Below are 15,789 nucleotides of genomic sequence, written 5' to 3'. Positions count from 1 at the left end.
GGTGTCCTCGGGTAGGAGATCCGCAGAGCCCACCAGTATCCCTGGGATGTGGCTGAGGAACCCCAGGAATCCTCCGGGTGCGGGGGCAGAACTGCGGAGACCCCTCTGGCGGGGGCGGGGCTCGAAGATGCTCGGACCGCTCGGGCCACTCCAGACCCCGCCCTATCCTCCCCAAACCCTCTCATAACTTCCCGATACCTCCATCCTCCCGCCCTGCCTGGCCCTACCGACCGGCTGTAACCCCCCTTGGTGGGGGTCAGGGGTGCTCGGAGCCCCGGCCCTGCTCGTCCGTCCCGTACCGCCCCCGCGCCCCGCGCCCCGCTCTCCCTGCTGCTGCGCCGCCTCCCAGCCGCCAAGGGGCGCTGCTGCGCCCCGCCCCCATCGCCGCGGCCACGCCCCTTCCGCGCACGCGCGCGGAGCAGCTGTCCCCGCCGCGCTCGCGGTGCCGCCGCCGCCATCACCGGTCATGGTGCTGGACCTGGACCTGTTCCGCGCCGACAAGGGCGGAGACCCCGCCATGGTGCGGGACATGCAGCGCAAGCGTTTCAAGGACCCCGGGCTGGTGGATGCGCTGGTGCGAGCGGACGGCGCCTGGCGGAGGTGTACGTGGGGGTGGGTGGGTGAGGGGAGGGAACCTCCGGGCTTGGGGACTCCCTTGTCACACGCGGGCATGTCTCCCCATCCCGGTGCCTTTTCCCCCCACCCGGTCAGCCTGGGGACCGGTCCGCAGGTGATAGGACCCTCCCCACCATCGCCCCTCCTCGGGGATGGAGGATCTCCTGGGGGTCCCTCCCTCCCTCCCGAGGAACTGGAAACGACCTCCTCGATGAGATGGGGTGACCTTTCGGGGGGTCTTTCCCATGAATCCCAGCTGTTTGTCGATTCATCCCTTACCCTCGGGGATCACCTCGGCGGATCATTGCCCTCTGGGACTAGATCCTGTGGGTAAATCACAGCAGAGACCGAGGGCTTGTCCCTGGGTGGATCCCCCTCGTCCCTAATCCCAGGGATTGAGGTGGGAGTTCTCCCACTAGACCCGCCTTCCCTCCTCCCAGGCTGGCGGGCACATCCCAGGTTGCCCTTAGCCCGGACATGGATCCCGTCGCATTGCGATCCCCAGGGATCCGCTCCCTGCATTGCCGCAGGGTCCAGCTGGGCGGGGGGGGATCCTAGACAGTGGCACCCCCAGATGTGGGGTACACCCACACCTGGGCGGCTTGGGGGGGGTGGGGGAGCAGGAGCCACCTCCTCGTGGCTCCCGGCGGGATATGGGGCAGCGGGATGCGTATCCAGCTCTGTCAGGGGGTGCCGGATGTGGGGAGGAGTTGGAGGGTGGCGGGACGAGTGGGTACCCCCAAACCCCGCCGTTCCCAGGGCACCCCAGCATTCCATTGCTGCGAGATGAAAGCGGCGCTTGGGGCTCCCCTTTAATGCGTTCGCCTTGATGTCCAAGGGATCACCCGCTTCCCAGCCCCCTTCCCGCGGGCTCTGTGTCCCCAGGACGGCGGTGCTGGAGAATGGCGGGTGCCTACAGGGTGAGGCAGGCGGGCGGGTCGCGCTGGCTGATGCAATGCCGCGGCGCCGGTGCGTGGAGCCCGTGCTGTGTCCTGTTGGTGTTCCCTGGCTCTGGATCCCCTGGATCTCTCCCGCTGATTAGGGTGGTGTTCTCAGCATAGGTGTCCCCAGTTTGAGCTGCCCCGGGTCCTTGGCTCTGCCCTTCCCAGCCCTGGGGTCACGAGGGGGAAACATCCATGCTCCCCTCATCCAACACCCCCTGAATCTCGTCACTGTGGCCTCAGATCCCAGGGTCTGCTCAGTCCTTAGCAGTCCCATCCCACTGAGGGAGGTGTCTCATCACGATGTGGGGTCCCAGCACAGTGTGGGGGTCCCATCATAGCAGGGAGGTCCTTGCATGGGGGGCTCTGAGCCTGTGGAGGGAGGTGTGCAGCCCTGCATGGGCGTCTCATTGCAGCATGAGGATCTCATCCTGGTGGGGGGGGGGGTCCCAGCCCAGCACTGGGGCATCCAAGTGAAGTATGGAGATCTCATACTGATATGAGGGGTCCCGTCCTGGTGGAGGGATTCCTATTTTGGCAGGGTAAGGTTCCCAGTCCAGCATGGGGGTCACAGCCCAATGTGGGGGATCCTACCATGGGGTGGGGATCCCATTTCAGTACATTGTTCCCAGCCGGGCATGGGACTTTCACCCCAGTGTGGAGGTCCTATCTCATTGTGGGGGTCCCAGCCCAGCACAGGGAACCCCAGTGTAGGGTTCTCATCTTAGAGTTGAGGTGTCCCATCCCAGCATGGGTCCAGCAGGTCATTGGGGTTTCCAGCCTGGCATGGAGGTCCCAGTGCAATGTCACTTCAGGTGTTTTCCAGTGACATCCCTACTTCTTGCAGCTCTGCTCCACACAATCAACCTCTGTCCTTCCAAAAACCCCAGGGCTGGTGCCTGTGGGTTTTGCTGGAATTGCCACCCCCCTCTGCTGCTCCCATGGGGGCTCCATATCACCTCTCTGTACCAGATAGGGGCCCCAGCCCTTCTCTCACTCCAGGTGACAGCCCCTGCCTTCCTTTCCAGGCAGATTTCGTGCTGACAACCTGAACAAGCTGAAGAACCTGTGCAGCAAAACCATTGGGGACAAGATGAAGGTGGGGCACGAGTGCCCTGGGTCACCTTATGGTGGGACATCACCAACTGGTGACATCTCTCCTTCTCCCAGCCCTCCAGTCTCTCCCTTGTGTTACTGAGGGAAGTTTTCCTGCTGGAATTTTACTCTTTAACTCTCCTGGGGTTCCTTTTTCCTCTTGCTGCAGAAAAAGGAGCCAGTAGGGACGGATGAATCTGTACCAGAGAGTGCACAGAACCTGGATGAACTCACAGCTGATGTCCTGGGGGTGAGTGAGACCCCAACTCCCTCCACTGTGCCTACAGTTTGTCCAGAGCTTTGCCTGGAATTGTCCAAATTGGTGGCCTGAAGTGCCTGCCAAATGAGGGGGGACTGCCTGATGGCCCATCTGGGAGGATCCTTTATCTCTCAGTCCAACACCAGCAATAACTCAGTGTCCTTGATCTTCCCAGCATTGCTCTGTGTCAGTCAGGGACTCATCTCTGGGAATTTGAGCAGCCTCAGTCCGTGTCCTCAGTGTGTCCCTCCCTGCCTGCTTCCATCCCAGTTCGGTAGTCAACCTGGTTAATGAATGCAAAGCTGGCTGCCATGGGAACAGCTCAGGCCTTCCAGAGCCCAGCTTGTCACCCCTTTATCCTTTCAGGCTGTTCTTGAGTGTGTCCAGCCCAGGGACTAACTCCAGAATATGTGGAGGGTCCAGAATTCACCCAGGCTTCCCTGTGCTGGATGAGCAGGCCCCTCTTCCCAGTTGTCTTCTCTCTTCCGCCCCCTCATCTGGAGGTCTCTCTGCAGTGTCTCCAGGTATCCCAGATAAAGAAAGTTCGGCTGCTCATTGATGAGGCCATCCTGGAGTGCGATGCTGAGCGCCTGCGGCTGGAGGCTGAACGCTTTGAGAGCCTCCGGGAGATTGGGAACCTCCTCCACCCCTCTGTGCCCATTAGCAACGACGAGGTGGGACACGGGAAGGGAGATGGGGCTGGGTCAGAGGGGCCAGGAAGCTGACAGTAGGAAGCAGGGGCCTCCCAGCGGGTGAGGGAAATCTGCATGACAAGCCAGCATTTCCCACCAGGATCAGACAAAGCAGCTCAGACAACATTGAGCACACCATTGTTGGGGGAATTCATGGGAAAGGCGCTTACGGTGGTGATGACAGGGTCTCCCTCTGCTGCCTCCATTCATCCCACGAGAATATTTTCCCAGGGGGAGCACAACTGGGCCAGGCTTGCTGCCAAGTGGCTGCACAGTAAGCTACAGGCTGGAGTTTGAGCTCCCGAAGTGGGCCCAGTGTGGTTCAGGTACTGGTGTTACAGTGTTCCAGGGCACTGAGGAGGTGATAGATTCCTGCTTCTCTTTTCTCCGGGTTCCTGCAGGATGTGGACAACAAGGTGGAGCGGGTGTGGGGTGACTGCAGCTGCAGGAAGAAGTATTCTCATGTGGATCTGGTGGTGATGGTGGATGGCTATGAGGGGGAAAAGGGCGCTGTGGTGGCTGGCAGCCGTGGCTACTTCCTTAAGGTGAGAGCTGTGACCTCAGAATGATTGGGTTCAGAGAGGAACAAGGAGGGACAGGGGCCTTGGGTTGTCCTCCCCTGGGATTGATGATGGGAGCCTCCAGAGGCCTCCTGGGTCCTCTGAGCAAGACGGAGTGGCCCAGCAGAGTGTGTGTGTGACAGGCAGTGTGACCCTTGTTCCCAGGGCCCGCTGGTGTTCCTGGAGCAGGCACTGATCCAGTACGCGCTGCAGAGCCTCCGTGCCCGGGGTTACACCCCGGTGTACACCCCCTTCTTCATGCGCAAGGAGGTGATGCAGGAGGTGGCCCAGCTCAGCCAGTTTGACGAGGAGCTTTACAAGGTAAGGGATCACTCCGGATTTGGGACTTGGAAGCAAGCACCCCCATGGGGCTGTGGAGAGGGAGGCAGCAGGGTCCCCTCTGCCCTGGCAAGCTTGTGGTGGTGGTAGCAATGGTAGCAGTGGTTCCTTCCCCTCTCCTTGGGATCCGTCTCCACGTTTTGATGGTGATGATGTGACAGGGAGATGGCTTGTCTTGGGGGTCCACCTCTGTGGGAAACACATCGTGGTGAAGCTGCAGTAACAAGGAGGTGGCTCATCTTGGGTCCATCTCCATGGGTGACACACTGTGATGAGGTGATGAGATGGCTGTTCTCTGGAGTCCATCTCCATTGGTGACATGTGGTGACAAGCATGACCCCTTATCTCTGGGGTCCATGTTTATGGATGCCACATAATGATGATCAGGTGACAAGGAGGTGGCTCATCTTTGGGGTCCATTTGCACAGGTGACACATGATGGCAGTGCAGTGACAAGGAGGTGACATGCTCTGGGGGCCATCTCCATGGGTGACATAGGTGACAAGGAGGTGGCTTGTGATGGTGATGACGTGACACGGAGGTGGCTCATCTCTGGAGTCCATCTCCACGGGTGATACAGGTGACTCGTCCGTGCCATCAGCCCCCTTGAATGACCAACAAAGCCCCCTGTGGTGAATTCCCAAACCATCTGGCCCTGGAAAACCTCCCTGCTTGTCCCTGGAGGTGCAGGAGCAGCTAGAAGAGGGCCGGCGGCTCATGTCCCCTGCAGGTGATCGGGAAGGGCAGTGAGCGGGCGGAAGACAGTTCCATCGATGAGAAGTACCTGATTGCCACGTCAGAGCAGCCTATCGCCGCCCTGCACCGCGACGAGTGGCTGCGGCCTGAGGACCTGCCCCTCAAGTACGCAGGGCTCAGCACCTGCTTCCGCCAGGAGGTGGGATCCCATGGCCGGGACACCCGCGGCATCTTCCGCGTCCACCAGTTTGAGAAGGTGAAGAAGCAATCCTGGGAGGAATTTGGGGTGTACTGAGGGTTGCTGTGGGGTTCCAGTGGGAATGCAGCATGTTCCGGTGGAAACTCATGGTGTATCTGGTGCCACTGCAGCGTACCCAGCAGGAATTCAGGGTGTACCCATTGTCACCGTGGTGTTCCATCAGGAAGTTGAGGTGTATACTCCATGTCACTGTGGAGTTCCAGTGGGAATTCAGGGTCTACCTGGTGTCACTGTGGGGTTCCAGTTGGAATTCAGGCTGTACCTGGTGTCACTGTGGGGTTCCCTTGGGAACTGGAGCTATACCTGGTGTCACTGTGGAATTCCTTCTCTTGCAGATTGAGCAGTTTGTCTACTCCTCCCCCCATGACAACAAATCCTGGGAGATGTTTGAGGAGATGATGGCCACAGCTGAGGAATTCTACCAGTCCCTCGAGATTCCCTATCACATCGTCAACATCGTCTCGGGTAGGGGCTCCTGTGCCACGGGGGGCTGAGGGGATCCCTGATCTGCTTCCTGTATGGCAATTTCTTGTCTCTGGCTCATTGCTGTCCCCAACCTGAGATGGAGGAAGAGAAGGGGACATTCTGTTTTCTGTGAAATCCTCAGCCTTGCTCTGGGTCTGTGGGAGTGAGTGTGACACTGCTGTGATGGATTGTTCGTGCTGTCCCTTCCAGAGGGACAGCTGGAGTGTCCCAGCTCCTCCTGGAAATGCTCACAGGAAAAAGATTGGTTTAAAAGCTCCCCGTGGCTGAGTAGGACCCCTTTAACCCATTGGCAGAGCGAGAACCCCGCGTTCCCATGCTAAGTGGGAACCTCACATCCCCATGCTTGAGCAGAAATCCCTCATTCCTGTGTCCAAGCAGGAATTGCAGATTCCCATTGGCATAATCCTACCTCCCCCATAGTCAAGTGGGAAGCCCATGTCCATGTGGCTGAGAAAGAACCCCATGTTCCCATAGCTGACTGGGAATCTCACATCCACAAAGCTGAAAGACCCCCACATTCCTGTGAGTAAGTGGGACCCCCATATCGCCATGGCACAGCAGGAACCCAGTGTCCTGTGGCTGAGCAGGAGTTTCCCATCCCTGTGTCTGGGCAGGACTCCCACACCCCCATGTCCCCGTGACCAAACAGCTTGTGGCTTGTTGACCCTGTGACCGAGCAGGTACCCCACATTTCAATGGCTGAGAGGTAACCCCACATCACTATGGCAGAGCAGAAATCCATGTTGGATTGGCACCAAGCCATGGGAGTGATTTTGGAGGCTTCACCCTACACTTTGCCCCAGGATAGGCAAATTTGGGATGGCAGTGGGGCCCTCCACTCAGCACTGTTCCCCCTCCAGGCTCCCTGAACCATGCAGCCAGCAAAAAACTGGATTTGGAGGCTTGGTTCCCTGGCTCTGGTGCCTTCCGCGAGCTTGTCTCCTGTTCCAACTGCACTGACTACCAGGCCCGGCGTCTGCGCATCCGCTATGGCCAGACCAAGAAGATGATGGACAAGGTGAGGCTAGTGGGCATAGGGGAGTTCTTCCTGTGTTCCTTTGCTTTCACCATGTCACAGGTGTCCCCTGTGTCCCCCTGCCACAGGTAGAGTTTGTGCACATGCTGAACGCCACCATGTGTGCTACCACCCGCACCATCTGCGCCATCCTGGAGAACCACCAGACTCCTGAGGGCATCCGCATCCCTGAAAAGCTCCAAAACTTCATGCCTCCAGGTAATATCCCCGTGTGCCCTCCCTGTCCCCTGCTCCTTGGCGGGGGGCTGACGGCGGTCCCTTGTCCCCCCAGACCTGCGGGAGCTGATTCCATTCATCAAGCCGGCGCCCATTGAGCAGGAGCTCTCCAAGAAGCAGAAGAAGCAGCAGGAAGGAGGGAGCAAGAAGAAGGCAGGGGGGGGACGTGACCAGGTGCTGGAGGAGCAGATGAAGAACATGGAGGTCTGAGGGTGTCCCCCCGTACCCCAAGGACTTTGAGGGCCTCCCAAGTCATCTCATCTTCATTGCCAGGCTGTGCCCTACATCATCGTGTTTGCCTCGGAGGGGAGTCACCGTCTGTCCTCCCTGTTCCTCAAAGAACTGACACTGTCAGGGCGCTGTCCCTCTCCCTGTGTGTCCCCCTTACCCTGCTGAGTAGGGCTGGGATCCGCCACGTGTCCCCCTCATGCTGAGTGATGCTGGGGACCCCCGTGCCCATGTAATATGTCCCTCCTCCATCCAAAATAAAGCCAAGAGCTGCTGAGCCGTGTGTTCTTGCGGGGTTCCGAGGAAAGAATGGGGGGGTCCAGCCCTGGGAGGTGTCTCCGTTGCACACCACCCCTCCCCCTCGCCCCCCGCACCTCCCTCCTCCCAGTTCTCCCTCCTGCCAGCCCCAGACAAAGCCCCAGACAAAGCCCCTTTGTGATGCAAAGTGGAGCCGAGGGCCCCCAGCCTCAGCCCCAGCTGCTGTTCGTCCCCCGCTCCGGGGTGGAGTGATACACGGGAGGGTTGCCCCCTTTCATCGCCATGCAGGGAGGGCTGGCTGCCGCCCGCTGCTCTGCGTGGAAAACCCCCGGCAGGCCTCGGGCGTCGGGTGGAACCGGCGGGGAGCAGCCCAGTGAGTCACCGGAGCCCCCGGCGGAGGCGAGGGGGTTCCGGCGCTCCAAGCTCCTCCCCGGTACCCGTCGGACCCGTTCCGCCGGGGGGGTGAGGCGACTCCGCGCCGCCTGCCTGCACCCACGCGCCGGCTGGGGCGGCGGGGCGGGGGGGAGCAGCAACCACAGACGGCGGGGATCCGCCCCCGTCTAGCTTCTCTAGTCCCGTCTGTCTGTTCTAGCCCCCCGACATCCCCTGTCCCTCCCAGTTTGTCTCAGTGCCCCCCAGCATTCCCAGTCCCTCTCAGCCAGGTCCAGTCGCTCCCAGTCTGTTCTATTGCTCCCGGTCCTGGTGCGAGCCCGGGAATCTGGGCGGGGGCTATGTGGCACGGAGTGAGGGGAGATGGACCTCCATGTGTGGAGTCACGGCCGGCGGTGGGGACACGGGGGGGCTTGAGGGACGTGAGTATGTCACACGTGCGGTATGTGCCACACGTGTGCTGGGTGTTCACACACATGATCTCCGTGCTGTATCACACACGTTCTCTCTGTCTCATACATGTATCCTCCGTGTGCGTTTCACATGTGCTCTGTGTGTCACATACGTGGTTCCCATGTCATACGTGATCGCTGGTGCCTGTGTGCCCTGCGTGTGCGACGTGCGTGTCCCCTGAGCGTGCAACACGCGCGCCTGCAATGCACAGGTGCGTGCAAGGCCCGTCACATCTGTGTGTGTGCGTGTGTGCGCGCAGGGCGCACATGTGCCCTCACACGAGTGCGCGCAACCTGCGCGCAGTGCGCGCTCGCTCCCCCCGCGCTGCCGCAGCGGGTGCGCTTGCGGGTGCCGCCGGCGAGTGCCGGGGGCGGCGGCGGCGGCTCCTTTAAGAGCGGCCGGGCCGGTGAATTGGCGGCTCCGCCCCTGCGGGCGCGCGCGGGCGAGGGCGGGGCGCAGGCGGCGGAGCGGGTCGCTGCGGGCACCAGCGCGGGCACCGGGGGCACCGGGGGGCAGCGGCCATGGGCCCTCCGCCCACCCGCCGGGCCGCGCTCCGGCTGCTGCCGCTGTTGCTGCTGTTGCCGCTGGCCGCACCGGGACCCGCTACCGCCATCGCCCCCGTCATCGGCACCGGCACCCGCACCCGACCGTCCAGCACGCTACCGGCGCCACTCCAGCTCCGCGGCGGCACCGGGGACAGCGGCGGCGCGTGGCCCCCGCCGAGCACCGGGGACAGCGGCGACAGCTCTGGGCCCGCACCGGCCGCGGGCGGCATCGATGGGACTGCACCAGGCACCGACTACAGCGGCGGTGCGTGGCCACCGCCGAGCACCGGGGACAGCGGTGATAGCGCTGGGCCCGCACCGGCCGCGGGCGGCAGCGATGGGACAGCGCCAGGCACCGGCTCTTCCAGTGGGGACAGCGGCAGTGGCATTAGGGGGTCCCCAGGTATCAGCGGCTCCAGGGTTACCGGGGACACTGGAGGCACCGTGAATGCTGGAGACACCTGGAAGCCTGGAGGCACTGGGGGCGTTGGAAGCACCAGGGACGCTGGAGGCACCCGGGATAGTGGAGGCACCGGGGTTACTGGAGGAACTGGAGACACTGGAAGCACCCATGTCCTCAGGGGTACCAGGAGTGCCGGGAATACTGGACACACTGGGGATACCAACATCCCCACGGAGGACACTGGTAGCACTGGGAACAGGCTGACCCCTGGGGGTGTTTGGGGCACTGGGAGCACGCCAGTCCCCAGAGGCATCAGGAATTCTGTACTTACTGGAGAGACTGGGAGAGTCTCCAGAATTGCTGGCAGCACTAGGAAAGTCCTCAGGGATGCTGGGATCACCAGAGATACTGAACATAATGGGCAGACTGGGAAAGACCTCAGCAACACCAGGAATACTACGGACACTGGACGTGCTGGGAACACCAGTATCCCCAGGAAGACCAGTGGCACTGGGGATTCGATAGACACTGGGGATGTTGTGGAGTTCCAGACCACCGCAGTCCCCAGGCCCCCCATACCTCACCACCGTCCCTGCCGCAGCCCCAACACAGCACCGCAGTTCCAGCCCTCCAGCTACCAGGCCACAGTGGAGGAGAACCGGCCAGCAGGCACTCCAGTGACACAGGTGACAGCACAGGACCCTGATGAGGGGGAGGCAGGCCGGCTGCACTACTCTATGGCTGCGCTCTTCGACAGCCGCTCCGATGACCTCTTCACCATGGACTCTGTCACTGGTGCCATCAGCACCGCTGCACTGCTGGACCGCGAGAGCAAGAGCACGCACGTGTTCCGCGTGACAGCAGTGGACCACGGGACACCCCGGCGCAGTGCCATGGCCACACTGACAGTGACAGTGAGCGACACCAACGACCACGACCCAGCCTTTGAGCAACCAGAATACCGGGAGAGTGTGCGAGAGAATCTGGAGGTGGGCTATGAGGTACTGACAGTGCGGGCCACCGATGGCGATGCTGGTCCCAATGCCAACATCCTCTACCGCCTCCTCAATGCCGGTGACGCCAGCGAGGTCTTTGAGATCGATTCCCGCTCAGGCGTCATCCGCACCCGTGGCCCTGTGGACCGGGAAGTAGTGGATGCCTTTGAGCTGTTGGTGGAGGCCACAGACCAGGGCCAGGATCCAGGTCCCCGGAGTGCCACAGCCACTGTCCGCATCGCTGTGGAGGACGACAATGACAATGCGCCGCAGTTCAGTGAGCGACGTTACGTGGCACAGGTCCCTGAGGACGTGGTGCCCAATGTGGCGATTCTGCAGGTGATGGCCACTGACCGTGACAAAGGCAGCAATGCGCTGGTGCACTACAGCATTGTCAGCGGCAACACCCGTGGGCACTTCTACATTGATGCACAGACAGGCACGCTAGATGTTGTTACCCCTCTGGACTACGAGGTCACCAAGGAGTTCACCCTGCGGATCCGTGCGCAGGACGGTGGCCGCCCACCTCTCTCCAACATCAGCGGTTTGGTTACCATCCAGGTGTTGGATGTCAATGACAATGCGCCCATCTTTGTCAGCACGCCTTTCCAGGCCACTGTACTGGAGAATGTCCCCGTGGGCTACTCCGTCATCCATATACAAGCCATTGATGCCGATTCAGGTGACAACAGCCGGTTAGTTTACACCCTGCTGGAGACTGGCACTGGCTTTCCCTTCACCATCAACAACAGCACTGGGTGGATTGTGGTGGCCTCTGAGCTGGACCGGGAGGTGGTTGACTTCTACAGTTTCGGGGTGGAGGCACAGGACCATGGCACCCCCCCAATGGCCTCCATGGCCAGCGTCAGTGTCATCATCCTGGATGTCAATGACAACAGCCCTGAGTTCACCCAGCGGGAGTATGGCGCCCGCCTGAACGAGGACGCGGCAGTGGGCACCAGTGTCCTGACTGTGTCTGCCATCGACCGTGATGCTTACAGTGTCATCACCTACCAGATCTCCAGTGGCAACACCCGCAACCGGTTCTCCATCACCAGCCAGAGCGGTGGTGGGCTCATCTCCCTTGCCCTGCCCCTGGACTACAAGCTGGAGCGGCAGTACCTGCTCACCATTGCTGCCTCTGATGGCACCCGCCAGGACACTGCCCAGGTGGTTGTCAATGTCACTGATGCCAACACCCACCGCCCCGTCTTCCAGAGCTCCCATTACACCATCAACATCAATGAGGATCGGCCAGTGGGCACAACAGTGGTGGTCATCAGTGCCACAGATGAGGACACGGGGGAGAACGCCCGCATCACCTACCTGATGGAGGACAGCATACCCCAGTTCAGCATTGCTGCTGATACTGGTGCTGTCACCACTCAGATGGAGCTGGACTATGAGGACCAGGTGTCCTACACCTTGGCCATCACGGCGCGGGACAATGGTATTCCGCAGAAATCTGACACAACTTACCTGGAGATCCTAGTGAGTGATGTCAATGACAACGCACCCCAGTTCCTCCGTCATTCCTACCAGGGATCCATCTACGAGGATGTCCCCACCTTCACCAGTGTCCTCCAGGTCTCCGCAACTGATCGTGACTCTGGGCTCAATGGCAGGGTCTTCTACACCTTCCAAGGGGGTGATGATGGTGATGGCGACTTCATCATTGAGTCCACCTCAGGCATTGTCCGCACCTTGCGCCGTCTGGACCGGGAGAATGTGCCGCTGTATTCTCTGCGGGCATTCGCCGTGGATAAGGGGGTTCCAGCCCGGCGGACACCAGTGGAGATCCAGGTGACAGTGTTGGATGTCAATGACAACCCGCCTGTGTTTGAGCGGGACGAGTTTGACATCTTTGTGGAGGAGAACAGCCCCATTGGGCTGGTGGTGGCCCGGATCACCGCCACCGACCCTGATGAGGGCACCAATGCCCAGATCATGTACCAGATTGTGGAGGGCAACATCCCCGAGGTCTTCCAGCTCGATATCTTCTCTGGAGAGCTCACCGCCCTGGCTGACCTGGACTATGAAACCAAGGCTGAATACATCATGGTGGTCCAGGCAACCTCGGCACCGCTGGTGAGTCGGGCCACCATCCATGTGCGCCTGCGTGACACCAACGACAACAGCCCCCAGCTCAAGAACTTCGAGATCCTCTTCAACAACTACATCACCAACCGTTCCGGCAGCTTCCCTGGGGGCGTCATTGGCCGCATCCCTGCCCATGACCCCGATGTCTCTGACCACCTCACTTACGCTTTTGAGCAGGGCAATGAGCTCAACCTTGTGCTGCTGGACCCACACACTGGGGACCTGCGCCTCAGCCCAGCCCTGGACAACAACCGCCCGCTTGAGGCCGTCATGAGGGTGTCTGTGTCTGGTAAGACCCCCACCCGTGGAGGGCACCTTGCAGGGGGGGTGAAGTTTGTGGGTATATCGACCTCTATTTCTGCATGGAGGCGAGGTGTTATGGGGTCTCACTACCCCTGTTTTGGCTGCCTCCACCCTCCAGATCAGAAGGGATGATGTGTTGTGGGGTCCCACCACCCCACTGAGGTGTTTTGGAGTTCCACCACCCCATCCTGGTTGCCTCCACCCTCCAAATCTGGGGGAGGGGGGAATAATGGGATGCTGTGCCTCCCTCACACCCCAGACATCCAAGCTGGAGGCTGTAGGGGTCCCTAGCACCCCCTTTGCTTTCCCCACCCACCCACCCTGGGCTGTCCAGAGGTGGTCCTGGCACTTCTCTGTCTGTCACTGAGCAGGGTGGGGCAGGACCCAATGCATGTACTGGGGGAGCAGAGGCTGGTGTGGGTCTGCAGGGTCCTAGTGCTCTTGGGGGCTTGTTATGGGGGTGTGATGAGTGAATCTGGGAAGGCTCAGGGTGCAGTGCAGTATTGGGGGAGTCCTGGCACCGCCATGTTTGTGTTTCCAGGAGACTTCACTTGAATGAATTCAGTGCAGGAGACACAAGGCCTGGTGTGTGTATTCGGGGGGGCAACCTGGCCTCCACTGAGAAGTCCCCAAACCCATTTGGGGGGGGAATCCTCACAAGATGAGGGGGGTTGTGCCATCAATTGTCAGCACTATTTGGGTGGTGGCGTGTCCAGGAGGTGCTTCTGGGGGATGGGAGTCACCCCAAGGTGGGGGAACACCTCCTTGGTCACCCCCAGGTCAGGGGGAAACTGGGTCACAGGCCATGCCTGATGTCCATTGTCCTCAGCCACATGGCCCCCATCACCCCACAGCTTCCCCTGGCAGGGGTCCCTGCTCTGGCCACACAAAGCAGGGGGCCCAGGGCACAAAGGGTGGGGGCAGGGAGTCCCTCGTGTCCCCCCCACCAAGCGCAGAGGCAGGCAGGAGGGAAACAAAAGGTCCAGCCATAGCTGGGCCCTCACGGCCGCAGCCATGGTAACCTTCCCCCTGCCGCCAGCCACTGGCTACCAGTCACTGGCCACGGGCCACTGGGCAGCCCTGGCCCCTGCCACCCCCTGAGGCACTTCCTTCTGCCTGCTTGGCCCCCCACCTGTCCTCATGTTCCCTTCATTCCATCTGTCTGCCTGCTCCCCATCTGTCCTGCATCCCACTGCCCTCAGCCAGGGGGAAGACAGAGAAGAGGAGAAAGGTGGGTGCCTCAGTGCCTAGCAGAGATTTTGCTGCTGCAGCCCCACAACCAGCACTAGCCCCACAACCAACACCAACCCCATAATCAGCACCAGCCCCTTAACCAGCACCATCCCCATACCAGCCACAGCCCCAGAAACCAGCACCAACCCCATAACCAGTGCTGGCTCCATAACCAGCCTCAACCTCATAGACAGAACCAGCCCCATAACCAGCCCCATCCCCGTAACCAACCACCAACCCCATTTAGATGCCCCACCCCACAGTGTCCAGGCAGGATGGGCACCCCATGAGCCACACTGTCCCCGTTCCATGGTCACCAAATGGAATGGGCACCCACAACCAGCACCAGCCCCATAACCAGCACTGTCCCCATTCAGCAGTGGCCAGGTGGGACAGGAGCCTTGTAACCAGTTCCAGCCCCATTGCCAACACCATCCCCATCCCACTGTTCCTACCCTGTGGTATGTGGGATGGGCACCCCAAAACCAGTACCAGCCCCATAACCAGCACCAACCCTATAACCATCACTGTCTCTATTTCTTGGTGGCAGAGCAGGAAAGGTCCCCCATAGCCTGCACTGTCCCCACCTTACTGTATCCATTCCATGTTGGTCAAGCGGGATGGGCACCTCATAGCCAGTATTGTCCCCATTACACAGTGGCTACATGGGCCAGGTGTTTCATGGCCAGCGCTGTCCCTATTCTATGGTGGCCAAGCAGGTCAAGCCCCCCTAGCACTGTCCCTGTCCAACAGCAGCTGATTCCGTTGGTTGCCCCATATCTAGCACTATTCCCATCCCACCATCCTTTCCCAGAGTTGTCCATTGCTGTCACTGACCCCCTCCTCTGTCCCCTCTTTGTCCCCAGATGGCGTTTACAGTGCAACAGCGCAGTGCACGCTGCGGGTGACGGTGATCACAGATGAGATGCTCAGCAACAGCATCACCCTGCGTTTGGCTGACATGTCCCAGGAACGCTTCTTGTCCCCCCTACTCAGCCGCTTCCTGGAGGGGGTGGCCGCTGTCCTGGCCACCCCCCGCCACTGCGTCGTCCTCTTCAACATCCAGACGGACACAGACGTGGGGCCGGCGCGGATCCTCAATGTCAGCCTCTCGGCGCTGCTGCCGGCGGCGGTGCCGGGCGCATCGCGGTTCTTCTCGTCGGAGGAGCTGCAGGAGCGGCTGTACCTTAACCGATCGCTCCTGGCAGCTACCACGGCCCAGCGAGTCCTGCCCTTTGATGACAACGTGTGTCTGCGTGAGCCCTGCGAGAACTACATGCGCTGCGTCTCTGTCCTGCAGTTCGACAGCTCTGCGCCCTTCCTTGCCTCCGACACCATCCTTTTTCGCCCCATCCACCCCGTCACGGGTCTGCGCTGCCGCTGCCCGCCTGGCTTCACCGGCGACTACTGCGAGACCGAGATCGACCTCTGCTACTCCAGCCCCTGCGGCAACAACGGGCGGTGCCGGAGCCGTGAGGGTGGATACACCTGCGAGTGCCATGAAGACTTCACTGGTTAGAGTCACTGGCCAGCCCTTCCTCGTAGTGTCCATCCTCATCTTTCCTCATCCAGCTCCTCTTCAGCCCTCCCTCCCTCCCTCCGCCGGTAGACTGGTAGCACTGGGGCCATACCCCCTACACCCACCCTGGGACTCCAGCTCCCACGGGACGCCCTGGTAGGGGGTGCC

General features: G+C 60.9%; 2 protein-coding genes across 2 annotated transcripts; both read left to right on the top strand.

Moving 5' to 3' along the window:
• The first annotated feature begins 466 nt into the window (after positions 1-466).
• SARS1 (seryl-tRNA synthetase 1) lies at positions 467-7,699 on the top strand. The gene is made up of 11 exons (XM_038162738.1): positions 467-602; positions 2,585-2,655; positions 2,821-2,901; positions 3,426-3,584; positions 4,004-4,147; positions 4,328-4,483; positions 5,232-5,453; positions 5,792-5,921; positions 6,803-6,960; positions 7,047-7,176; positions 7,250-7,699. Exons 1-11 carry the CDS (start codon positions 467-469, stop codon positions 7,402-7,404), a joined length of 1,542 nt encoding a protein of 513 aa, XP_038018666.1. The 3' UTR covers positions 7,405-7,699.
• A 1,275-nt stretch (positions 7,700-8,974) lies between these two features.
• On the top strand, positions 8,975-15,623 carry LOC119711976 (cadherin EGF LAG seven-pass G-type receptor 2-like). Its single transcript, XM_038162758.1, has 2 exons — positions 8,975-12,855; positions 14,969-15,623. The coding sequence occupies exons 1-2, from the start codon at positions 9,045-9,047 to the stop codon at positions 15,619-15,621; spliced, it is 4,464 nt and encodes a 1,487-aa protein (XP_038018686.1). The 5' UTR covers positions 8,975-9,044; the 3' UTR covers positions 15,622-15,623.
• The last annotated feature ends 166 nt before the right edge of the window (positions 15,624-15,789 follow it).

The sequence above is a fragment of the Motacilla alba genome, chromosome 26 (assembly GCF_015832195.1).
Source record: "Motacilla alba alba isolate MOTALB_02 chromosome 26, Motacilla_alba_V1.0_pri, whole genome shotgun sequence".
Classification (NCBI taxonomy): domain Eukaryota; kingdom Metazoa; phylum Chordata; class Aves; order Passeriformes; family Motacillidae; genus Motacilla; species Motacilla alba.
The sequence above is the reverse complement of the archived record's forward strand: the minus strand, read 5'-3'. Positions and strand labels throughout refer to the sequence as shown.

Coding starts and splice junctions, on each gene's coding strand:
- SARS1 (XM_038162738.1), top strand. CDS start 467: ATGGTGCTGGACCTGGACCTGTTCCGCGCCGACAAGGGCGGAGACCCC. Junction 2,656..2,820: donor CCATTGGGGACAAGATGAAG/GTGGGGCACGAG, acceptor CTCTTGCTGCAG/AAAAAGGAGCCAGTAGGGAC. Junction 2,902..3,425: donor TCACAGCTGATGTCCTGGGG/GTGAGTGAGACC, acceptor GTCTCTCTGCAG/TGTCTCCAGGTATCCCAGAT.
- LOC119711976 (XM_038162758.1), top strand. CDS start 9,045: ATGGGCCCTCCGCCCACCCGCCGGGCCGCGCTCCGGCTGCTGCCGCTG. Junction 12,856..14,968: donor CATGAGGGTGTCTGTGTCTG/GTAAGACCCCCA, acceptor CTTTGTCCCCAG/ATGGCGTTTACAGTGCAACA.